This window comes from Diabrotica undecimpunctata, chromosome 1 (assembly GCF_040954645.1).
Source record: "Diabrotica undecimpunctata isolate CICGRU chromosome 1, icDiaUnde3, whole genome shotgun sequence".
Taxonomy (NCBI): domain Eukaryota; kingdom Metazoa; phylum Arthropoda; class Insecta; order Coleoptera; family Chrysomelidae; genus Diabrotica; species Diabrotica undecimpunctata.
In genome coordinates, this window is record NC_092803.1 from 66591560 (window position 1) to 66619467 (window position 27908).

Here is a 27908-nt window from a genome sequence, read left to right on the forward strand (position 1 = left end):
CCAATAAGGAAACTAAACCATTTCATATAACACTGTATATAAGATCGGACATGGTGATTATGCTTAGGATCAGGAATAGTTTTATCTTCTGGATCTTTTGCTTCTTTGATAGCTCGTGGACTGTATATTTATTTTTTCTATAAGGTTGGTTAAAGGTAACTGCAGGCTCAATTGTCTAATTGGCTAACCTTCAAGGGTTAGTTAGTACAATACGTTCAAGGTTAGTTACTAGTATTTTGTCTTTCCTTTTAAGGTCATTATCCTTCACGCGTAAGCCAAACGTGGACAAACATTATATTATTATAAACAAATATACTACTAAAGACACGAGGCACTTGATCAATATCTGGTTAATATTTTGAACAACTGTCGGAAAAGGTGTAGATAAGTCAGACCAAGTTACTACTACATTATCGTTATAACAATTAGACGACGCCTGGAAAAGAGTACCATTATGAGAACAGGAAGAAGAAGAAGGAGCTGGAAAGTATTTGATTTTTTTAGGTAAAATAAAAAACGACCATAATCATTTATTTTTAAATAAATAAATAAATATCTTTATTTGTTTTAACTGCAAAAACAGCTGTCTTCTAAGGTTTTCCTAAGCCAATTGACATATTTGAAAACTCTTGTATATACACCAGGATATCCCGGTCTTCCACATCCAACACCCCATGAAACTATACCTGAAAAAATAGAAAATATAGTTAAACTTTGGTATGTTAAATTATTGATAAATGCGATATAGTTTTTAGTTACGTTTTTATTTTTAACTTCGCCTACATTGGGGAGATTGAGTTGTTCAAATATATTTTTGTCGGTTCTTAGCTTGGAGAAAGGATAAAAGTCTTTGGACATGGTTATCACCCTTAGTTAGGTAAAAACACGCTATCCTCTACCAGAAACCTGCATCAGAATACAACATCAACAACGATTTTTCTCCTTTAGGTGTCGTCTCCTAATCAGAGGTTAGATATCATCATTACTATCTTTACTTTATGTCCCGCTGCCCTAAAGTGTTCTATTAAACTGTCTCTAAACCAGTCCCTTAAATTTTTTAACCATGAAACTTTCCTTCTTCCTTACTCCTTCCTCCTATTATTCTTCCCCGTATTATCGATCTTTGCATTTCATATCGCTGTTCCCTTATTACGTGTCAAAGACATTGTAACTTTCTTATTTTTATTGAATTTATTATTTTATATTCTATGCCCATTTCTCGCAATACTTCTGAGTTCATTTTCTTCTTTGCCAATGTTATATTAAGCATTCTTCTGTAGCACCACATTTCAAATGACTGTAGGTTATTTATGTGTTCTTGCTTCAGTGTCCAGCAGAAGGTCCAATACTTTGATCGTATAATGATAGGACCTAAATATCGCTTACTTCGGTTAATCATTCTGGGCAAAATCGAAGGAAAATGCTGAGTCGAAAGTAAACAACTGTCCTGGCTGCGTAATTTAGACAATGGATAGGTCGAACAGTCGATGAATTGTTTCATCTAGCTGCCGACCGAAAAGCATTTCATCAGCTTCAACAAGCACGGCACACAAAGAAGATATTTATTAAATAGTAATAAAGATATAACTCATCTCTGCGTAATTCCTCTCCTAATATCAATTTCTGAACAGTTTTCGTTATCTACAATTGGTGCTCTTTGATTCCAGTAAAGGTTTTCTATTATTCTAAGTCCATTTTGTCTGGGCTTTTTGTCTTTAAAATTTGGACTAATATATTTTCATATAACATATAACATATATTTTCATTTAACAAATAAAGAAGGGAGTAAAGGAAGATTTAAGGATCTATAATGAAAACAAGGTAGAAAAAATAATAGAAAAGAACCGAGGCCTAAAATGCTTAAGGTCAAACAGGAAAGCCTATAATAATCTCATTTAAGGATAAAATGGAAAAGAAATAAGAGAAAAGAACGAAATCCTAAAAGTTACTCAGACATTTTACCGTGATTTATATTCCTCAAACAAGAACCCAGATAACACTTCAAAAAAAGATCTTAAGAGAAAGATAACGAATGTCAACTCAGAAATACTCCCTAACATAGAATCCTTCGTAATAAAACAAGCTATGGCACAACTAAAGAAAAATAAGGCGCCGGGCCCAGATGGAATACTTGTAGAAATGTTGAAGGAGGGAGGGAGAATATTACTTGAACTTATACATTGGCTTCGTTGATTATGCAAAGGCATTCGACTCCATAGAACTTTGGGCAATAGAGAGAGCTATGAATAACTGCAGGATAGACTCTTGATACAGAATGTTCATACATAATATTTACAAGCTACAATAAAAATACAAATAGATGCGTAAGCCAAAGCTATACCAATCAACAGAGGAGTCAAAATTTGAGGCAAACGTGCCTCAAAAGCATAAAACTCAAAAATCTATGAAAGACGCACCCGATCAGTCTAAATTAACCGCCTCATCTGTTCTCACAATCAATAATCTTTATCAAGAAAATCTAAACTTATTTTCCTTACCGGTTGAAAATTTTCTTGCCTTTCTAGAAAATTCATTCGGCAGTAATAACCCTCTACAAGAAACACAGCAGTTCACTCAAAATGTTCAGTCATTACTCGATATCATGTTCAAAATATACCTCTAACTAGAAGATAGAACAATCAAAAATGGATTTATAAGACATTCTAAGATAATCAAACAGGAACTTAATATAGACAATTTAGAAATTGAAAGTACAACATCGCAATTTACAAATAATGACAATGATTATCTTACCGACTCTACTCTGACCTACCAACGTTCTAAGTTAAAAATATTTTCTTTTCACGTTAGTGCAGTGATACTGTGATGGATTGTACCCTCGCTTAGAACGCTTACAACAATTAATCAACAATACAGAAGCAGATATCATCTGTCTTCAAGCAATCAATATTAAGGAAATATATAGACGTGAACTTAAAAATTTTGAAGGTTATCATTTTCTTACAACGCTTACAAGAGCAAGTGGGGGAACATCTATCTTTGTGTCTAAAGATTTATTTTCTTTACATTATATCGTAACTACCAATTTGAAGACCATAGCAATAACTGTCTGGTGTACCGACAAAATAACCATATGCAGTACATATATTCCACCTTATTACAACTTAACAGAGATCGAGTTAGATGATTCAATTCACCAACTACTCAGACCTTTTATACTGGTTAGAGATTAAAACGTTCATAATACTATGTGGGGCTCTAAGAAAACATGTGGTGGAGGAAAAACTGAGTATTAAGGTGGAATAATGCTTGTATGATGAATAGTGGAGCCAGTACATATTTTAACATTGCATCAGGAACTTACTCTCCTATCGATCTAAGTATATGTGATCCCAAGTCTGCCGATTCACTCTTATGGCATACTTTAGATAGCTTGTATGGTAGTAACCACTTTCCGATAGTCATAACATATAGCGATAAAAATTTTTGTACCATTACTAAATGGAATATCGTTGGAATAATTTTCAAACTAGCCGCGAAAATTATCTTTTATTACTCCAACAATCTGAAGATATAGACAGATCATATAAAAAAATAACAATATATCCCTCTAAAAAAGGAATACCATGGTGGAATTCAGAATGCGAACTGGCTGTATGTCAATGCAAAATGGCCCTCAATACATATCGAAAGAGCAGATGTCAAGAAAACCTGATCTTTTAAAAAAAAACTAAGAACCATAGCGAAATATGCCCCTTAAAAAAGCAAAAAACATGGCCATTCAAAATTTTGTTTGTACACTTACTAGTGTTGCTCTGCCATCTCAAGTTTGGACAAAAATAAGACTAAATGAAAGGTCATAAACCTCCTCTAAAAATTCCAGCAATATTACTAAATTGAAAAGTTATCAGATAACCAAACAATTGCTCAAGTCATGGCTGAAAGTTTTGCATGCAAATTTAGGTCTGAACTCGAACAGATTGAAAGTACAAATGACCAGAATATACAAATTTCTCTTGCTCCATAAATACACGACATTGACGCTATTAAACTTCCTTTTACTCAAGAAGAATTAGCACTTGCACTAGCTTCTTGTAAAAACTCCGGCGCTGGACCAGACAATATCCCAATTATATTAATCAAAAACTTATTTCATTCCAGTCTAACAACACTGCTGAATCTTTATAACAGGATGTGGCATACTTAGCAATTACCCGGAGTGTGGCTTGACTTAATTATTATAACAATAAAGAAACCCGATTTACCCGCAAACTTAAAAAACATATAGACCTATCTCCCTTACCTATTGATGATGTAAACTGTTCGAGAAAATAGCGAATTCGAGATTAATATGAATTCTTAAAAAATATGCAAAAATTGACGCAGCCCTATCCGGTTTCGTGCGTCACCATTCAACTCTTGACAATTTAGTGCTATTACAAATAAAAATAGCTTCGACTCTTTCAAATAAACAGGATCTGATTGCTACTGTCTTTGATATAGAAGGAGCTGTCGATACTATTTCGCGACCAGCTATTCTTCAAAAGCTTCGTCAATACAAAATAACAGGAAATATTTACTACTTCATAAAAAACTGTTTACAACAAAAAACGTTTAAAGTGAAAACAAACAGGGAAATTTCAGCGATATACGGGCAAAATAATGGGGTCCACAAAGTTCTGTACTCAGTACAACATTGTTCATTCTCACAATAAATGATATTTGTTCGAGTGTCTGTCCATCAGTCTATCACTTAATATACGCAGATGACCTTATTTTATATTGCCAGGGAAAAAATACAATCGCTACATGCAACGTGCTCCAGACCACCGTAAATCAATTTAGCGAATGGTCCAAAAAAACTGAATTAGCTGTTTTAACTACTAAATCGAAATTAATACGGTTTAGCAAAAGACTCTGCAGCCAAAGTCCAATTACCACCCTTAACGGAACTCCATTGCAACCCGTTACTCACCACAAAATACTCGGCTTGACGTTTGATAGTAGGCTAACTTAGAAACAGCATAATATTGCAGTAAAGAGCAATGCAATAAAGAGACCCAATATCATCAATGCACTACCACAGTACACATGGGGTGAGGACCAAAGCATCATAGAGCTTTAATCGGTTCAAAACTGGACTACGACAGCTTCATATACAAGTCTGCAATAAAATCTGCGAGGCTAATAAATCACCTCTCTGGATTCGACGAGATTATCTTCTACAATCTTACTTTGCTTTCATATCCGCAAATCTATCCACTTCAGTCTATCGTTTAATTACCTCCGAAGACCCCGCAAAAGATCTAATCAATAATAGATATCCATTAACTCTGTAAAAAATCATCGACCTTACTAAAACACATCCTTTACCAATCACGGATACTCCTTCTTAAAATAGATGAATCCCACATTCAATCACTTCTCTTTTAGCATACAGTAAACATGAATACTCAAGCCTTCTCATAAGACAACGCTTCGAAGAAATCATAAGCAGGAACCATTCCAAAAAATGTTGTATATAGATGCCTCCAAAAGCGAAGCAAGCGTTGGATGTGCCATTGCCACAAGTGATAAAATAATAGAATCATCTTTATTACCGAATTTATGCGACTTATACACTGGAGAACTCTATGCAATACTAGAAGTTTTTAAAAACCTAAAATCAGATAATAAGAACCAAGTAATATGCACAGACTCCCGCTCGACATTACACTCGATAAAAAGTCTATACGGTCAGCATCCCTTAGTTCGAGAAATTCATAGCACTTGCAGTATACTCACTTTTTCAGATGTACATGTCATTATCATTTGGCTACCATCACATATCGGCATCCCCGGTAATAAAAAAGCAGATTCAGTTGCCAAACAAGCTTGTTGCATAAACAGTGAACACTCAAAAGCACGACATATTCACAGTCACAGAGTGGATATGGTCGTTTACCCCATTTGTGCATCATGTAATCGCATCTGCCGTGTTGGGTTCTGATTCGGTTCAGCATAGTCCATGTGTTGCGTGGTAAGTCAAAATCTGGTGGTTTTCGTGTGATGCAGGGTAAGCTAGTGGGGTGTAGAGCTAGTTCGCGTCCGTAGTAGAATACTACACGTGCGCCCTGGGTAACACTAAATGAACTAGCAAATACTGGCGGTCAGATAATCTCAGGATCTCCTGACCAGAGACACATTGCAGACAATGCCATTAAACGTTATCAGAAGGCAAATTAACAATAATACAATTGACCCTTCTCAGGACCCAATGACTAGAAAACTCGGACCTATGATCCGAATTTGTCACTTAAATGTAGAAAGCATATGCTATTCAAAGAGCCAGTACTTATCAAAATTTCTAAAAAGACAGAGACCAGTGGACAAGACGGAGAAGCCTATGTCAAAAATTGGATAGAATAAGGATTGATAGCAATATAATTACACTATATTAAGAAAACATGTATTCTAATTTTTACCTGCAATTTCGTATTTATCTCCACTGTGTATTAGGAGAGGACCGCCACTGTCACCTTGGCAAGAATCTTGGGCTCCTTTTCCCGCACATAGCATATAATTCGTTATCCTAGAAGCTCTATATTTCATACTTTTACATTGAGTCTGTGTCAAAATAGGAACTTCAACTTCTTGTATTATATTGGGTAACATACCACCTTCTGAGGTTCTACCCCATCCAATCACTGTGCCTGTTTTTCCAGATGGTTCTCGAGCTAAAAAATAAGACGTAATTTTATATAGAAACTCCAATCAGTGTAGCGTATCTATAATTATGGAACATATTCCTTGTTAACCTTAAAAACGAGCTCTGATAAAAAGTTTAAGATCCCACAAAACTGCTGCTATTTTGAACATAAAGCATAAGACGATCTCGAACCCAAAATTGTCGTAAGAATGTGTATGAGAATCTTTTGAAAATTTTTGTTTCATCTGGTATGTAGATGGTGTAAAGATGGCTGAAAACTCTGGTATGGTATTAAAAGGATCTCGATTTGGTTGCTTCGAAGCAATAATAATAATTGGTCCTATTTTCTAAGCGGATGTAACAGCGCCAGCGTGTAGTGAAGCAATTAACAGTTGTATGTTCCAAAACAATAAATTATAAATTAACAAAACTAATAATTATGTAAAAATAACTAGTAAGCTTAAGAATAAAGTAAATAATTACTCTTTGGTAGACAAACTGGCCTTATTTGTTTGGTAAATTGGACTTTTTTTCTTAATTTTAGAAGAGCTATGTCATGATTGAATGTGTCACCGTCAAATCCTTTGTGTCGTACAACAGCAGATACAGCTCGCATCATTGCTGGGATTTCTGCTGTCGTTGAGACGTCATGGTCCCCAAGAATCACTCTAATTTTAGATCTCTTAAGCCTAAAACAAATAAATGATTATTACCATTTTTTTACGTATTCATAACATGAAAATTTAAACAGTTTAGTTCAGTTGCAAAGTAATAAACCATGGAATAGTTTGGTCTTTAATAATAATTTGATTTTATGACACGAAAACTCATACGAGAATATAAAGAATGGGGTTTAGAAGTGAGTATGGCAAAAAATAAATACATGTTTATTGAATGAGAACATAAAAAATGGACAGACAATTTAACAATGTGAGAAATATAATAACCTAGCTTTAAAAGTTACAAACGTACATTAGACGAAGCTATAAGGTACAGGAATACTTTTGGTAGGAGATCCATCCCACAATTAAATAGTATTTTATGAGACCAAATAATATGCAAGGACAATAAAAGAAGAATTTGCACCAAAGAAAATACTTAACAGAACCGAAATGGATTTCTGGCGACGCTCAGCTGAAAAATCAAGGCTAGAAAAGGTAACAAACTACCGCAGAAGAGAAATCATGGGTACAAAATATACATTAGCAAACAATGTTAAAAAAAAACAATTAAGATGGCAAGAGCGTATCGATAAAAAGAGGCGGGAGATGAATCTGGAAGAAGACATATGAGAAGAGAGGGATCAATGGAGACCACGGCTAGGACTAAAACTATATATAAATATATATATATATATATATATATATATATATATATATATATATATATAAATATATATATATATATATATATATATATATATATATATATATATATATATATATATATATATATATACATATATATACACTCGCGATCATAAAATCCGGGTCACCTTGAAAATCACCGATATTTCATTTTTAACGAGCTTTATCGTAAATAATAATAACACAAATACAAACTAATGCATGTTTCTGAGAATTGTTGCGGTTTCCTTTGTAACAAAGAATTCCAATAGTGCCGATTTCACGGTAAAGTGCACACTTACCAAAATGAACGCTACCTCTAACTCCGCTTGTTTTAAATGTCTCGTGTGTACTTCTACTTTCTGTTCAAATGCAACGGACAAAAGTTTATTATTGCCACCATTAGTGTTTATTAGTGCCATTATTAGTGTTTATTTTTTGACAAAAATGCCTTTGACTGTTGTTGAAACGGCACAAATTTTTGCACTTGTGGAAGACGGTTACACTTAATGGCAAGTCGCAAGAACTGTTGGCGTAAGCCTTTCTACGGTTCAACGAGTGCTTCAACGCTTTCAGGAGGCCAGTTTGCTAACCAGGCGACCTGGCTCTGGACGAAGAAGAACGACCAAGGCACTAGATGACCGTTTCCTTGTGTTTCAGGCTTTACGAAACCGGACCTTAACTGCGGTTATGCATCAAAATCGTCTAGAGGAAGTACGAAATTGCAATTTTAGTGTTGCAACAGTCAGAAGAAGACTTCGTTCTTCTTGACTATCTTCTCAGGTAATGACTAGAGGACCGCCACTTCGCCGGGTGCCTCGAGTTGCACGACTAGCTTTTGCTCGACAATACGCGCATTGGGGAATTAACGATTGTAGCAAAGTGTTATTCTCAGATAAATCCCGTTTCTGCCTAACTGGATCCGATGGACGTGTAAGAGTTTGGAGGAGAACCGGTGAACGATTTTCACAAGCTTGCATTGCTCCAAGAATGTCATTTGGTGGAGGCTCGGTCATGGCTTGGGGAGGTATATCTTCCGACTTCCACACAGAATTACCCTTCATCGAAAATGGGTCCCTAACTGGACGAAGGTACATTACGGAGATTCCGGAAGAACATGTTATGACCACCATGACAGGGCTTGGAGAAGACGCAGTTGTTATGCAGGACAACGTTCGACCGCAGGTTGCCAGGATCAGTATGCAATACTTGGACAAGGTTGGAATTACGAGGTTACCTGGCTAGCTACATCTCCAGATCTGAATTACATCAAACATCTCTGGGACGATTTGAAAATACGTATTCAAACCCATACACCTCCTCCTAACAACGCACAGGAGCCTAAGGATCTGTTAGTGAGAGAGTGGAATAACATACCACATCATGTAATCCGGAGAAAAATTGAGAATATGGCCCGTCGTCTGCAAGAGGTTATTAGAGCAAAAGGAAGCAATACACGATATTAGTCATTGAAATTCCACCGATATTTTACCACGTTCTGTATTTTTCATTTTTTCTTTCGTATGTCTGTTTCGTCAATTTGGTTTGTTTTCTGCTTTTTCAATAAAAACAATAAAAAACCCGTGTTTTCTTTCTTTCAGACAAACATTGATGACAAATAAAAAATACATTAGCCTAAAAAAAAGGTTATTACTGCACCAGATGAAAAAATATTCAAGAAACTTGAAATTTTCAAGGTGACCCGGATTTTATGATCGCGAGTGTATATATATATATATATATATATATATATATATATATATATATATATATATATATATGTATATATATATATATACATATATATATATATATATATATATATATATATATATATATATATATATATATATATATATATATATATATATATATACGCACCAGTGGATAGCTCCTCCTTATATAGGAAATTTACATATAATAGGTCCTCCACTGTGGTAGGTCCTCCGTATACGGAGGACTTATCGCAATCATTATAAAAGAAGTCTAAACGTCATTCTAAACCATTGAGCAAAATTTCAGATGGATGAGTTATTGCATGTTTTTGTACGTTTGAATACTTTAGTTCAATATGATCGCCACATTACTTGTTGTGTCGCCAGCGTCGGCGTATATTTCGTTACGTATATTCAAATTATAGTTTACCGACATTAGTTCTTCCTATTTTTATATTACGGTGGTTTAGTCCTCCTCTGGAATAATGATTCGAAAACTACTTAATAGTCTTCCAATCTTTCTTTAATATTTAAAGTAATATAATATATATATTTTAACAAAAAATCTGAATCAAAGTAGACAGTTTTTTGTTCACAATAAAAGTGATGGTGAAAACGAAAAATGAATTCAAATGTAATGTATTTGTTATATTGTAAACGAATCTGATTATTTAAGGGCTATATATATATTATTGATAATCATTTGTAAATTTTTAACAAGGTCTAACGAAAAAAAAACATGTATATATGTTCGTTATAAATATTTAATTTTAATCATTATTTATATTTAAAAACAAATAATAAAAATATGAACAAAACTGAATATATAAACACAAATAAAAATACTTAACGAAAACTCAGAATATATTGCAAAAACTGAATTTCGAAAAAAACTTGACATTTAACACTTTTTATATTCATTTTGAACGAAGACCTTTATTTTGAGCCAATTTTTATTTTTTAATATATCAGGATTTTTTAAAATCAGATCTTCACATTCCGATTTTTTGGGGAGCCTCTTTTGTTTAATGTGGGTTTTAAAATACATTTTGACTACTTTCTTCTGATTTTCTGTCCACGGAACTAAAACCCTTTTTTTATTTTTTGCCTTCATATCCAATATTCCCTTTTTTTCATTATTACAACTTTCTGAACCTTTTGATTCAATAACATCATTGGTTTCATTTTTTTGTTCCCCAAATACCTCGTTATTATGTCCATCATCATCTTCCATAATGTCTTCTTCCAAATTTATCTCTATTTCTTCTAAACTTTTTCCCTTGAATTGACCTGCTTTACCTTTCTCCATTAACAGGAGCAACTTAGAGATCTTTACAGTTTGATAAATGTCATCGGGGAGTCTATATGAAGATCGATGAATTCCTAATGTGTGCCCCATAAATGAAGCCAGTTGCTCCATGTCATTTTCCGACATGGTAAACAACTGGGTTAGCGTTGCTAGATGTTTTCTCAGCCTTGTACATGTAAGAGCACTAGGATTTTTAGCTCCGCATAATTTAGCATATTTTGACATTACTTCATACCCTCGAATTGGTTTATCAAATTTTGGATTAACAAAAAGGTAAATACTAGGTGTTTTTAAAAGTAAATCTCTACATTTTGTAATCATTTCTAAGTGTTCTTGTACATCCTTACTTACTAGGACGGGTACACCACGTCCCCTTTTACCTTTTATTACTATTCTTCTAAAACTTTTCATTAAAATTCTTTCGGTTTCTGAAATTGCTTCAGAAAATTCTTCATAACATTGATTATCTTTAGCGCTAATGTAACTCTGTATGGTCATTCTTTCTAATTCACCAGGGCGCCTTCTATTTAATAAGATAAGACGGCAATATATAGTTTCTAACAGAAACACGTAAGAATTAATATCATTATTATTTTTCTGTAATTTATCACAAGATTCATTTGCCCTTCGCACGAGATAGTTTTTCAATAGCTTAAGGTCACTTGCTAGTGGTATTAACGTCACTTTGTTCCATTTTTCATGTCTAAATCATTTGCAGCTTGACTGGAAATATCATATTTCCAATTTCCTTCTATTATTTGTATTAAAGATTTTAAGTAAGCTTTAGCGCTGGCACTTCTAAATGTAAACTCAGACTTTTTCGCATTAAGCATAAGTGCTATATCACAACACTGTTTTAATGTAGTGCCAATATTTTTAGCAAATGATGGAGCTTTAAAAGTTTTGCTCTCGTTATCATATTTTGAAACTATTTTAGTAGCAAAAACTAAAGAATCGTAATATTCTGGTTTCAACGAGTCAAAAAGCGTTTTGATTGAGGAACTATTTTTTCTTAGTTCGATAACAATTTTAGCTAATTCCCTCATTTTTCTTGACGCTACTGGTATAAAGTGTTGTTCTCTATGGATCTTCAAATATCTTGAGCCAAACGCACAAATGAGCGGATCTTTTATAGCCACGAGTGATACATTGTCTGCTCACATTCGAGGAAAAACAGTTTCTTTTAAATAAGTGTCCAATTTAAGGTGCCTTAATAAGAAATTTTGTGCTTGTGATTGGGAATTTCTGGTTATTGAATCAGGATTACATATTTTTCTGTGGCGCCATAAGTTTTTTGCCGAATACATGCCGAAGCAGTGGTCACACGGTAGGTAGTTTGTATCTGCAGATCCTTTCCTAACTGGTTTTAAATTTGCAGAACCTAACAAATAGTTTCCCTTTTTTCTCAAAGCAAATAACAATTGCTTTCTCGTTTTACTTCTTGGAGGGTAAACCAAAATTTTTTGAACTTCTAATTCGCTTTGATGATTTCGTAGTATATGTCTAGGAAAATTTAATACAACTGATTCACAAAAGTAACAAAAAACAGATTTTTTTAAAGACTTCGTATTTATATTGCAAGTTTCTTCCACATGTTGATGGATATTTAGGCTGACAGAAGACGAAGGTGAATTAGATTGTTCCTAAAAAGTATGTGCTTTAAATTATATTGCTAAAATATTTGAAATAAACTTACCTCAATATTAAACTCATCTTTGTTAACTTGTTTTGGACAAAAGTGGGAAGAAAAATTATTTATTTCTGGAGAACCTGAAGACTTTTCCTAAAAACCCAATTAAATAAATATTATATTTTTTCTGTTATCCATTTCAATATTACAGAGTACACAACACATTTTATTCTTTTAAAAGTTTTATTGCACTTACTGAAGAATCATCGAAGGGAACATAATTGGAATCTAACATTTCATCAGAAGCTGGTGATGGAGTTTCTAAGTCTGGAGAATCTGTGTTATCTTTATCACTTTCTTCAGGTGTGAAGATACTGTCAGGTGAACCATAAAATTGAGGGGAACTTAAGGATATTTCCTAAAATTATTTTTCATAGTAAAAAGTGACTGAAGTAGGAAAATACAGTAGGCGGTAAAATAAACAGTACTGAAATGAATATTGAAATGTATATGAATATCTATATATTTAGTATACATGATATAGCCTTACCAACATTATTCACGACGACGTTTCCGATAAAATAGATGTTAAAGATGCCCTCTGGCACTAAAAAAATCTAATTGGAGTTTGTTATTCCGGAATGTCAGACATTGTATCGGTCTGCCTCCTTCAGCATTCCCCATATGTACGTATCATGTGGTGTTAGTTAGGTTAGGCCTGATAATTGCGATGGGTATGGAAAATCACTGAACAGTATTCGAAGAGACTCACTGACCGTGTGACAGATTGCCCGTCCTGCTAAAACTATTGTCGATTTTAAGCTTTTTGGACCAATTTCGCGACCTTTTCTGTATGATCGAAAATAGTACTCCACGATAAAAAAAATTTCTGCAAAACTAAGAACCATCCTGAAGCACCTAAAATTATCATGACATTCACATAAGTTATAACGTCGTTCAGAAATCACTTAATACGTTTCGGCGCATGACACATACAAATCTGAGGCATACGCATTTTAGTACTGTTTATTTTGCCGCATACCGTTCATATTTGAGAATAAAATGCTCTTAAATGTTAAACTTACGGAAGAAATGTCAGATGCATTAGAATTTTCAATCGGTAATATTTCATTAGCGGTTTTTTTACCAACCGCTATACTGATCTTCATCTTTGTTATGTTGTTCTTGTAGTGTAAAATTACAAGGGAGTATATTTTCTTTAGATCCACTATAAAATCAAGAGCTTTTGATCTACAAAATATTTTTTTTATTTAAGTATAAGCAATGTTTTTTTAAAAATCTAACTGGAACTTCAGTTGAATTTACTTTCTCGCTTGCTGATTGGTTAATTTTTACGGGACTTAACGCTCTGTTACAAAAACGAATTGGTTTCATCCTAAAAATATACTGGTGATAAAATATCTAAGTATTGTTTAACTGAGTGGGCAAAAATTTGAACCCTACTTTTTTTTATACTCTTATACTTTTATACAAAATTTTTATGCTCGTATTGATGTTTTGGGGTCCCGGCCTGCTTGATCTGAAAATAATTTCAAGCACATGTTTACTTTTTAAAATTCAAGTTGTCCGTGACAGTTGAGAAAAAAAAATTTCATTTCGGTCAATAATACGGCAAAATTATATTAATAAAAGTTTTTCAAAATATGAAATTATGTCAAAATACAAAATTTCACAAAAATCGGATCAATTTCACTAAATCAGATACACTTGGTATTATAAAAAAACTATCCAACGGATTTTTTGCCGTAATCTATGCAACATTTAAATAAACAAAAAAATGATATCGTTGACAGAATAGAAGGCATAAAATTATCACCGATAAAATGAAACTTGCTAAGCAGGCAATTTTACGTGTAAATGAATCATTTTCTTGAATTTACGACTCTATTCTGACCTGAATCGAATTTTTTTATCTAAATTGGCATCTTAATATTATTTTTATCTTGAAAAAAAAAGTATATCTACTAAAATAAATAAATTATTTTCAAACTCTTTCAAACTAGTTTAACAAACAGTTTGAATTTTCAAAGCCTTAACCATTGACCAGTTTGACTTGACTTGAATTATTTGCCAAAGTTTGACAGAGTACGCCATGATAAGCTAAGCGATATTCTTGAAAGAGAGGACATAGATAATAAAGATCTGCGAATAATTCTCAATATAAATATATTGGAATCAGGAAAATATCATAAAAATAGAAAATAAGACATCACAGGCAATAGAAATACGTAGAGGAGTATGACAGCGAGGCATCTTGTCACCGCTGCTATGTAATGTTTATAGTGAAAGCATCTGCCAGAAACCCCTTTTGCAAGCAAACGAATGAATCGTAATCAGTGGAGAGGTTATAAATAATATTGAATACGCGGATGACACTGTATTAGTTGCAAGAACAGTAGAAGAATTACAACGATTACTTACAAACATAAATATTGCTTGCAACAATTATGGCATAAATATCAATATAAAAAAAAACAAGTATATGGTCTTCAGTGAAAACATGACACAACCAGCATATATTAGTATAAACAGCATTCAAATTAAAAAAGTATCAAGTTACAAATACTTGGGAACTTATTAAGAAGGAAAGGAAAAGACCCAGAAATTTTTACCAACGATAAAATGAAGCAAAGAATATTTGGGTCACCTAATGAAAGGACATAAATACTCATTACTTCAAAATATAATTCAAGGAAAAATAAAAGGAAAACGGAATCTGGACCGTAAAAGAATGGTTGCGGAATTTGAGAGAGTTTTTTGGCTGCACCACTAATGAACTCTTTAGGTCAGCTGTAAACAAGGTCAGGATAGCCTTGATGATTTCCAATCTCCGATAGGAGTGACACAGGAAGAAGAATTATTTGTCAGAAGGATTGACTTGAGTTTGACTGGAAATTAAGTCAAACTCAAGTCAATTTCAAACATTCAAGTCAAACTTGTGCAACTCTAACCAGCCGAGACGCCAAAATATCAAAACGAGATTCAAAAATGTTTGATCCATTACATGTATAGTTAAATCAATCCCTTGATACACTGTATAATATGTGTTTATAAATGTAGTTCAGATATATTTGTAAAGTGTACAAAAATATCTGATGTGTAATGTGGAGAAGACAGAAAATATATTATTTTGCATAATTATCTAGTAGTTTTGTTCAATCCAACTACCTATTAAATTGAAACAATATTAAATTGTATTTATTACCCGTTCTGTAACAAAATAAAAATTATATAAGTACATACCTAGAGTTTCCAGTGCACTACACGTGTAATATGAATAAAGAATATTTTATCACTGCAAAACAAAACGTTAGAAATAATCGTTAGGCTTACAGATTTTTTCGCGCCAAATATACTCTAATATATTATTTGGTTTACGTATCCACCGTCGTTTAGTCTCTGATTTATATTTGGAGGAGTAAACCACTGTAATGTAGTTTTGACGTATATTTTGAATAGCAGAAAGATTTATTTTGTTAATTTAATATACATTGGAGGAGGTATGTATAGTAATTTTAGATGGAAGACCAATTGATTTTAATTTGATAATTGTATAAAAAATTATAATGTTTTTATTTTCGATACATTATAAGAATTGTAAAAAAATTAATATACACGAATAATATTTTAAAGATATGCACTCCTTCTAAAGGACGACTTATAACCGCATTTTGAAAAGAGGAGCTATAGTCGGGTCGTGTAAATATATATATATATATATATTGTTGTGAATTTATTAAAAGGTTCAATATTTATAACACTTACGGATTTAATTTATTTCTTTATTTATATTAACTTATCTGACAATAATTTATATATCCGTACGTACAAATTCGCGAGCGCGGGTCTTGAGTATTAACTGTCTCTCCATATAAAAATGTTGTATTTATATACGAAATCCTGATATACTGGAATAGTCGAGAACATCAAGTTGGAGAATTCACCATAATTTGAATCTAGACTTCCACCGAAATTTCTACAATAAAACAGAATAATTAGTCATAAAAGTTAGGCCAGTATATTTATCGTAACATTGCCCCCCTCTTAAAAGATGGTTCCTCCTGGAACCTTGTCGGGACTGGAACCGGAACTGTATGCTGGTATCGGCAACTGGACCCTCTTTTACAACTTCCAGTTGTATAAAAATGACAAGGGACGGTTTTCTCTCCGCACCAGTAACTATGCGGATTGCAACAGACTAACACCTGGACTTCGGTGTCTTTAAAGATCTCCTCCACCATATTTCGGATAACCCTCCAATCTAATTGGCGGCACTCCAACTTTGGCATGGCTAACTTTTGCACGTCGGACTCTAGTACGTGCTCTCTCAATTGAAGTAAGGCTTCCCATACATCTCGGTAGGTAGGTTGGTCACGGGCAGTGTCTTTTGTTACCAGGTAGAAAAGGTAACGTGATGCATCTTGGAGTTTCAAGGTTTTACCGGGAGCTGGCACCTGGCATTGAAGTTCTGCAACTCGACCAAACTTCCTTCGAAAGACGGATGCCAACCCTGGTGCGTCTTTGATACTGGCCGGGATGGTAAGGGCCAGCGAGTAGTCATCGGGGAGCGCGAGTAGATCTTGCTTTTCTTCAGTGGTAACACCATGTCTTGCTTTACCGGTACCTCCATAGGCACCCATGAATTCCTCAAACGTGAGGTCAAACACATCTTGGACTTGGTTTACTTCCACTTCTTCATCTACGTCGTGGTCACCTTCGAAAGATGCCAACCGGTTATGGTGTACTATCATCGGCTTTCCCCTCGGAATCTTGCTTATTCGGTAGATGACATCGTTGATCTTCTCCATGATGAGGTATGGACCTTCCCAAAACTGCTGCAGTTTGGGAGAACAACCTATTCGCTTCTTGGGATTATACAGCCATACTTTGTCGTTCTTCTTAAAGCAACCCTTTTCGGCTTGTGTATCGTACCGTTTCTTCATTCGGTCGCTAGCGATCTGAAGGTGGGAACGGACCAACTCATGTACATCGTCCATTCTTCTTCGTAATTCGATCACATAATCTTCACCTGCTACATCTTCTCCAGGTCGACACCCAAATTCTAGATCACAAGGTAGTCGCATTTCGCGTCCGAATAGGACTTTGGCTGGTGTCTGGCCTGTTGATTCGTTAACAGCAGATCTGTAGGCCATTGTGAAGAACGGAAGGTATTGGTCCCAGTCTCGCTGATGATCGGACACCATCTTTGTCAAATACTTGCCAACTGTCCTATTCATTCGTTCTACCATACCATCCGATTGCGGATGATACGCGGTAGTTCTTGTTTTCTTCATGCCTAGTCTATCACATATTCCTTGGAATAGATCACTTTCGAAGTTCCTGCCTTGATCACTATGGATCTCCAAAGGCACTCCAAATCGGCTGATATATTCTTGGATCAACTTATCTGCAACGGTGGCGGCCTTCTGGTCTGGAAGTGCGTAAATCTCGACCCACTTAGTGAAGTAATCCATTACTACCAACATGTACTTGCCCCCATTTTCACTTTCTGGAAATGGCCCTGCAATGTCCAAAGCTATTCTTTCAAACGGGCTTCCAACATTATATTGTCTCATAGGAGCTCTCCTTTTCCGGTGAGGCCCGTTACTCGTAGCACAAATAGTACATTTCTTACACCAGTCTTTTACGTCGTCGGAACTGTTCATCCAATAAAACCGTTCCCGAATTCGCTGAAGGGTTTTCCTTACACCAAAATGCCCTCCCGATGGACTGTCGTGTAACTGACGAAGTACTTCGGCTATTCTGCTCTTTGGGATCACCAACTGTCTTCTCTTCTCTGAACCGTCATCATTTTCCAGGACTCGTTTAAGCAAGCCATCTTCGATGATAAATGAGTCCCACTGGGCCCAATACGTCTTAACTACTGAGCATAGGTTTGATATTTCCTGCCAAGGTGGTCGACGGTTTTCCTCTTTCCATTTTCGGATTTTCTGTATAACTGGATCTCTCTCTTGTTCTTCCCTTATCTTAGTAGGCGTCCAGTCGTCGTTGACAATCGTCGTTCTTAGCACTGCTGCTTCCTTGGATTCCGTTTTGTTGCAGTGGGAACACTCTGCGGGGCATGGCCTTCTGGAAAGAGAATCAGCATTTCTGTGGCTAACTCCGGCTCGGTGCTCAATCTTAAAATCGTATTCTTGGAGTCGTTCGATCCACCTGGCTATCTGACCCTCTGGATTCTTAAACTGCATCAACCACTTAAGGGCGGCATGGTCGGTTCGGATTAAAAACTTCCTTCCATAGAGGTATTGATAGAAGTGCTCTACTGATTTAACTACTGCTAGAAGTTCTCTTCTCGTGACGCAATAATTCCGCTCAGGTTTTGAAAGAACTTTACTAAAATATCCGAGGACTCGTTCCTGTCCTCCTTGAATCTGAGACAGCACTCCTCCAATTCCCATATTACTTGCATCCGTATCTAAGATGAACTCTCCTTCTGGCAGTGGATACCCCAAAATTGGTGCTGTTATTAAATGCTTTTTCAACGTTTCAAAGGCATTTTGGCAGTCTATATCCCAGCGGTATTCTCTTGCTTCCTCTGTAAGTCGCGTTAATGGCTTAGCGATATCTGCAAACTTCTTAATAAACCTCCGGTAGTAAGTACATAGTCCAAGAAAACTTCTCACTTGATGTTTGTCAGTTGGTTTTGGCCATTCCTTAATGGAATCGATTTTTCCCTTATCCACGGCCACTCCTTCTTTACTGACTATATGACCCAGATAATTGACTTTACCTTGAAATAGCTGGCACTTCTTGGGGTTTAACATCAATTGGGCAGCTTTAAGTCGATTAAAAACGTTTTCTAAATTCCTCAAATGATCTTCGAATGTCTCCCCCAAGACGATTATGTCATCTAAATAAACCAGGCATGTTTTCCAAGATAACCCTCTCAACACATTTTCCATAAGCCTCTCAAATGTCGCAGGAGCATTACAGAGTCCAAATGGCATAACGTTGAATTGCCACAATCCAGATCCTGTGGTGAAGGCTGTCTTTTCTTTATCTACTGGGTCCATTTCTACCTGCCAGTATCCAGACTTCAAATCTAAAGTAGAAAACAATTTACTTCCAGCCAATGTGTCCAATGTGTCATCGATCCGAGGCAGAGGATAACTATCTTTCTTGGTAACGTTGTTCAGCAAACGGTAATCCACACAGAACCTCGTCGTTCCGTCTTTCTTCTTAACCAGGACCACCGGAGAGACCCATGGGCTCGTAGAAGGTTCTATCACCCCGTCTTTCTTCATTTCCTGAACAATCGTTTCAGCTTCCTCTCTCTTCGCCTGTGGTAATCGTCGAGCTGTTTGACGAATTGGCTTAGCATTACCAGTATCAATTTTATGCTTAACAACGGTAGTTCTTCCCGTCTTTCCTCCTTTCGGTACGAAAATATCACGATACTGCCGCAGAAATTCCCTTAATTTCCTTTTCTCCATCTGATTTAGAGACTGTCCTGCAACTGCAACCATTTGGTCGAATTTGTCGTTGGAATTATCAGATGTTGTCGCCTGACGGATTATGGATGTCACAGGTACACAAGTTCCTACTTTTGTCTCTTTCTTTATGGTCACTGGGTAGTCGTTGACATTGATAAGTCTCACAGGAATTTCCTTAGCCGAAGTCACCAATTCCTTTCCAATTATGATTCCACGGCCAACCTCATCGTCGTGGTTCCAAGGCTCCATCATAACAGGTCTCCCTTCGTCTACAATTCCCTGTAGTCGCGCTACTATGATCGTTTCGCTTCTCGCAGGCACGACTGTATCTTCTGTAATGGCTGCTTGCACAGTGTTGTCATTATGTGGATGGAGAAATACCTCCTCGTTGCCAACTTTGATTACCTTATTCTTAAAATCCAATTGGAATCCATGCATATTCATTACGTCCATTCCTAATATAACATCCTCTTCGATGTCAGCAACTATAACAGTATGGACAAACTTTTCTGCCCCAATTCCCAATTGTACCTGGATTTCTCCATGAATGTTGGCATTTTCACCTGTAGCGGTCCGAAGTCGTAACCTCGTTGGTAACAGTTTCTTTCGGCTGTTTATAACTGTCGGGCGTATAATGGTTCTGGTCGCTCCGGTATCCACCAACAACGTATGCTTTTTACCATTTATGTCTCCATCTACATATACACTATCTTCACGACATTTCAAAGAAGCTATTAGTATAAGAGGGTCTTTGGAAGAGTTCCGGGTCGAAGCTGCCCCCCTAAGGTTGACTCGTTCTGGTTTTCCTGATGGTGAGTTTCTTGATTTTATGGTCTTCTTTTTCTTGCATGTCATGCTTTTCATCAAATTAAAGAGCTGGTCAAGTTTATCTTCATCTCCTTCCTCTTTTACAGTCCTAACTTTACTGTAACCGCCAGAGGCCTGCGTAGCTGACTCGTATTCGAGGGCGGCGGATAAAACATCAACCAGCGTCTTGTGACGAGCTAATCGTAGTGTTCTCTGCATTTCATGATCACGAAGACCATCAATAAACGTTTGAACGGCCAACTTTTCCATCATGTCTTCGGGAGCTGTTGGATAAGCATATCGTACTAATCTGGCAATATCTACCTCATATTCTTGAAGAGCCTCATCTTTCTTCTGTCTACGATTTTTAAGCTGTGACTGATATACATGCTCCAAATGTTCGTGGCCATATCGCATATTTAACCTCTTCTTCAGTTGTTCGAAATCATCGGTCTCCTCTACGGCTATGGTCTGAAGCACATCTAAGGCATCTCCTCGAAGAGCGATAGTCAGGTTTACAGCCTTTTCTTTTTCAGACCATCCATTTGCTCTTGCGGCTGATTCGAACTGTTTCATGTAGTTGTTCCATGATGATTTTCCGTCGAAAGTTGGGACTTTAACATGAATAGAACCTCCACTTCCTTCAAATTTCGGCCGTGTCTCCAACTTAAATTTCGTCTCGTCTTCTTTTATCTCCACTGTAATCGGATTGTTACCTCTCTCTGCTGTCCCTGTTTCTTCCATCTTCCTTTCCATCTCTTTAATCTTTTCTTCGAAGGCTAACATATCGGCAGCAACTTGGTTTTTTAACGAAGATATTCTATCGTCCAGGGCAGACATCTCAGAAGTGACTTTGCTTTCTAAAGAAGCGATGTCGCCGGAAACTTTCGAAATATCGCCAGAGACTTTGTTCTCTAATTTCGAAATCGACGAGATGACAGCATCATGTTTGTCTTCAAATATATAAGTCTCTGGATCTAGTCCTTCTTCTAGCAAAGCGTTCTTTAGTCGTTGGACTAACTCAGCCTTTTTTCCGGTAGAAGCTAATTCTCTGTCTTCTAGATGTCTTCTTAAAGTAGTCACTGTCAGCTCATAAATCGTCGTCATTTTCACAATTTATTTTATATTCACTTGTATTATTATTATAAGTCTAATTTATGTTCGATCTCACTCTGACACCATTTGTTGTGAATTTATTAAAAGGTTCAATATTTATAACACTTACGGATTTAATTTATTTCTTTATTTATATTAACTTATCTGACAATAATTTATATATCCGTACGTACAAATTCGCGAGCGCGGGTCTTGAGTATTAACTGTCTCTCCATATAAAAATGTTGTATTTATATACGAAATCCTGATATACTGGAATAGTCGAGAACATCAAGTTGGAGAATTCACCATAATTTGAATCTAGACTTCCACCGAAATTTCTACAATAAAACAGAATAATTAGTCATAAAAGTTAGGCCAGTATATTTATCGTAACAATATATATATATATATATATATATATATATATATATATATATATATATATATATATATTGTTATGATGTGTTTTTTGTTTGAATGATGAGCAATGAGTATTTTAATAATATATAGGGTTTTTATCGCGGTTCTCAAAGAATTAGTTTGTAAGTACTTTTTTAAATTATCTTTATTATAACTATTATGAAACACACATATATATCTAACCTAGCCAATGTAAATTTAAAATAAACTATCTTTAAATTGATGTTCTTATAAAACTAATTAAATTCTATAGACAATGTTAAATTTAAACAAACTATCTTCAAAATTGAAATTGTTATAACACTAACTAAATTATATTAACAAAATTTTGTACCTTTCTTTCACTGAATGCCTAAATGAACTGTTTTCCACTATATAGATTCTAATCACCACTGAATGTCTTCGTACTTCGGTTATCCTTGTTTTTGTGAAATTGCTTTTTCCAATTATCAGCTTCTACCAATTTAAGATATAGTTTTCTTCACCAGCATTTATACACCACCAGCAAACACCATTTATATTTATTCTTCTTTTCAATATACCAATATCCAATTATTATAATTTGATTTATACTAATCTCCAATCATAATATAATTTTAATTCCTTGCAATGTCCATCCAATATTCTTCTAATATACTTTTATAATCTTCAATAATTATTTGTGTATAATTATAAATGTGCATTAAATATATGCATAATTTTTTATCTTCATTTAACTCACTATATTAAACAATTGGACTATTTGTACTTGATTCACTGACTCCAACTAACTTTCATATTTCTTCCTAAACTTTTCTGACTGACTTCTTGAAAATTCTGAACAATTTACTTCACTAAATGTGTCTATTAACTTTCATAATGAACTGGCCTGACTTCTGACTAAAAACTTAAAACTGCCATCTTGAATCCAAATCACGGGTATTTATATCTTTTGGATATTCTAGAACCATCTCGTAAGATATCATGTTCTATTTAGTTCTATTAACTTCTATATAGATGTTCTCGAAAAAAATATCTGTTCGATCCACCGCCATAATCATTATTTCGAGAATGTTCGACCGTAAACAATATTCAAATTCTGCACTCTGGAGAATTCGTTAATGTTCCATTGATAATTTTGTTGACATTTAGGCTTTTCAGATCAGAATAAACATTCAAATTAGTAACTAACACTCTAATTTAATAAAATACACATTTCAAACAATATATTATTATAACCCCACTTAATATTCGTAAATATTTCCTAAAATGTCAACTTGGAGACAGAATTTGTATAGTTGGTTGCCTAGTCACATGGCTCACTTAAATGTATCTACCACATTATAATTACTAAAATACAACTTTTTACACTTATTATATGCTAATTTATTAAAATGCCCTCACATAAATATATTTTTATAAATTCTCTAGTATATAACTTATTTAAAATAATCAAATACTTTTTTATATCTAATATTATGTAGTATATAACTTATAAATTATTTTCTATAAACCCTAATTGTCACAATATATATATATATATATATATATATATATATATATATATATATATATATATATATATATATATATATATATATATTTATATATAGTTTTAGTCCTAACCGTGGTCTCCATTGATCCCTCTATATATATATATATATATATATATATATATATATATATATATATATATATATATATATATATATATATATATATATATATATATATATATATATTTATATATAGTTTTAGTCCTAGCCGTGGTCTCCATTGATCCCTCTCTTCTCATATGTATATATATATATATATATATATATATATATATATATATATATATATATATATATTGTTGTACTTTTGAATGTCCATAAGCAATAAAAAACCGATATACAAATTTTATTACTTAAATAAAAATTAAAATTATTGATATTTCATAAAGACACGGGCATATAAATTTTCAAACATCCTGTATAAGACAAAATATGTATTTTAAGTTGTTCGAAGAATTGTTCATTAGGCCTCAGAGACAAGACTTTCAAATATTATCGATAAGAAATTTAAATAAGTCGGTTATTGTGGAATGGATTTACCCGGAATAAAAGTGTATATAGAAAGTGTTGAACAATAGACCGGGATTTGCGGTGGTTTTCTCCCCGAAAGATTATATCGGTAAAAGTTTATTAACAAAAGACATTGAATTGAGAAACAGGTATCGTTTGTAGCTCATAGTAAGAGATGTTTGTAAAGCAGATAGATTTAGTTAGAATAATTAAAGAAGGTTGTTTTCTGGAATTACCCGAATGACGTTTTATAGAGAGAGTTGTTTGGTAACGATATACGTCAGAGAGGTGGATGATTTTTATTGGTCAAATTTTGAATGCAAGGAGGTTGGTTTTGGCTATGAGATAGGAGAGAGAAAAAAAAGTTAGTTAGTCAGTTTTGGTCGTCCAAGAAGGAAGGAGCTTTGTGATTTGTGTTTGTTTGAAGTTCCGAAGACGTAATTTACCGGGTGTGTTTATTTGCTGTGTAAAAGCTGACCAGTGTGAGGAACGGGGTACAGAGAGATAGAAAACCAAAGGGTATAAGAATTTTAATAGCAGACTAAGCCGGAAACATTTGGAGTTGTAAACAGGCGCGGAGATTGGCTCAAAGGGAGGCTGCATAGACTAACACGAGTTGTTGGGTTGCAGATACAGTGAAAGATAGGAGAAAGGTGTACGTCATCTGGACCACAATAGGAGCAGAAGCAGAGAAAGGATTTTTTTGTTGTGGCGTGGCCATAGAATTGCAACGGCAGAGAAGGAAAGGTCAGTCAATTTTCATTAGAGCCGGAGTGTGATTTTCATTTATTAATTAAATAAATTGAATAAATAATAGAGACAGTTAATTTTACAATCACTTAAAAAAAAAAGAATTATAAAAAGAGCTTAGTTATAACACATATTAAAAATCAATGTAAAATAACATTTGGGTCCATGATAGAAAACAACTTCTCATATATTTAAAGTTAGTATATTGCAAATATTACAGGATTGATTGTTATATAAAATTTCATTAAAATAAAGGACATCTCACATATAGTTCAGTTGAAATTCTATGTATTTTATTCAGGTTATATTACCTATCCCGATTAGGAAGCCAATTGGAAAATATTTTGAATCCACGATCAAAGGTTAAATAGTACAATTTAAATAGCCTGAGATTGTAATTAATTAATGCTGATTTATTGTGATTAATTGGAGATTAGATCATTTAATAAATATAGACAGGATTTTTCCTAAGTAAGCAATATAATACAATTTAAATAGCATAACAATATATATATATATATATATATATATATATATATATATATATATATATATATATATATATATACAAACAACACAGTTTATGAGGGCTGCAGTCAGTAGGTTTGGCCGGGATGTTATAGAAACACTCTTTTGACTTTTGGTCGAGCTTTCGGAATTCTTTTATTCCTTCTTCAAGACACTGTAATTAGAAGAAAGTGTAAATATTTACAACATATCTCAAATTGTCATTACAACTTACTAGTCGTTGAGATTATTTTTCTAAAGCTACGACACTCAACATTAAAAACACACATAAAATATAACATTTAAAATAATGGACAATATACATTTTAAAATTTAGTTGGAAAGTTAAAATTTTGTTAGTGACATCTTTTCATGGTGTGTTTTGACTGATCCATAGAGAACAGAAAAAAAACAAAAATAGTGTGATTAAAAAGTAATTAGGAGTTCTTGCTATTATATTAATGGAAGTAGTATCTTAAACCTGTCTTGATAGTATGCAACATGTTTTGTATGCAGGTGTATTACGGTGTGTATATGTAAAAGTAAATCTTTATTTTATTTTTGATGTTTTGTCAGTAAGTAACAATAAATGTTGCTCAATTTATCTATGTCTGACTTTTTATTTATACAAGACGTATTAGATTTTATGAAACACATTTCCAAGAAAACACGTTTTGAATGGTTTTTTTCCTTAGCCAGAATACAGGAATCCTCGAAATTAAATTCATGTTTTAAAGTTAATGCATGTTCTGTGAGCGCATATGCGTTTATTTTTTTGGTTTTTATGTCGCTGCGATGTGATATTACTCTATTGTGAAAATTACGAGATGATTCTCCGATATACACGTTTTTACAGTTGGCACACGGTATAGAATAAACAACATTCGATGACTTCTGTATTGTGAAAGGATCCTTTGTCTTTGTGTACAACTTCGATACCGTTTTCACATTCTTAGTTGCAATTTTTAAGCCACTAACATTTTTGAAAATGTTCAATAGCTTAGGTGTGAGAACTGGAATATAGGGTAGGCAACCATATGTTATTTTAGATTGTGGTAGCTCTGATGTGTTCTGTGTCAATGTCTGTGTCAGTTGTCGGACCTCATTTACCTCATTATTATAAAAATTTTGGTTGTCAGAAAATTGCAAAGGAAAAGGAGAACCAAAAATGAGTTTATTCAAAAGCCCTGTAGGATAGGAGTTCTCTTGTAGTATAGATCTCAACTTTTTTACTCCCTTGTCGCTGAACTCGATGTGTGATAAGTTGATAACCCTAGTTTTAAGGGCAAAAACCAAATTTGTTTTCATCTTAGATGGATGTTGAGTATAAAAGTTTATGAAACGGTTACTAAAACAAGATTTACGATACCACTCCGTCCTTAGCATGCCATCACTGCCACGATGTATAAGCATGTCTAAAAACGGGATCATACTATCAGCTTCTCTCTCAACCGTAAACTTTAAGTGTTCACACTGGGCGTTAAAAGTGTTTAGAACATCAGTTACTTTGTTTTCAGGGACCGATAAGACCAAATCATCTACATATCGTTTGATAAAAGGTAAAATTAACCACGGAGAAAGCTACGGCTATCTGGGGAAAGGAATGTCAAACGTTGAAACGTTTAAAACAAATGAAAAAGAATAATGCGAGTGAATAATAAAAGTAAAATGTAATGGCATGTCTCGCAAAACAGAAAACCAAAAAAGGTATATCGATGAAAGGCAACCGTATATACGTATTTCTGATATAAACTAAATAAACAAAAATAAACAAGAAATATTGTTGCCGCAATTTCCATCACTACGTTCTCACGATTATTAATGTGAAAATTGAAGTGAATCTTAGGAGGGCTATGATAATTTAAAATTTTCGTTGTTTGTGTAGAATGTAACTTTTCGTTTGCCATCGTTATTATTTATTTGTATTTCTTACATTATTTTGACAGTGTTCCATGAGTTTATAGGTAGTGTATATTATTTAAATTATTTTAACAAATTGCAAACTGCCACATCAATTTTTAATAGCAGAATTTGCAGATATAATTTTTGTTTACTGGTTTTGTGGTAAAAATTCAAAGCTGACAGCAGAGTGTATCGAAGACGATTTCCAGAACGTCGAGTTCCGAATCATCAAACGTTTGGATCAGTATTTAATTA

General features: G+C 34.1%; 1 protein-coding gene across 1 annotated transcript in view; it reads right to left on the reverse strand.

Annotated features, from left to right (window-relative positions):
- Positions 1 to 541: 541 nt before the first annotated feature.
- Positions 542 to 27908, reverse strand: part of LOC140450315 (trypsin-1) — a 48561-nt gene continuing 21194 nt past the window's right edge. The window contains exons 4-6 of the mRNA XM_072543883.1: positions 7133 to 7338; positions 6426 to 6677; positions 542 to 686 (exon numbers count right to left, since the gene is read on the reverse strand). Coding sequence (XP_072399984.1) covers positions 568 to 686; positions 6426 to 6677; positions 7133 to 7338 — 577 coding nt within the window. The 3' untranslated portion in view covers positions 542 to 567. The remainder of the gene's footprint in view (positions 687 to 6425; positions 6678 to 7132; positions 7339 to 27908) is intronic.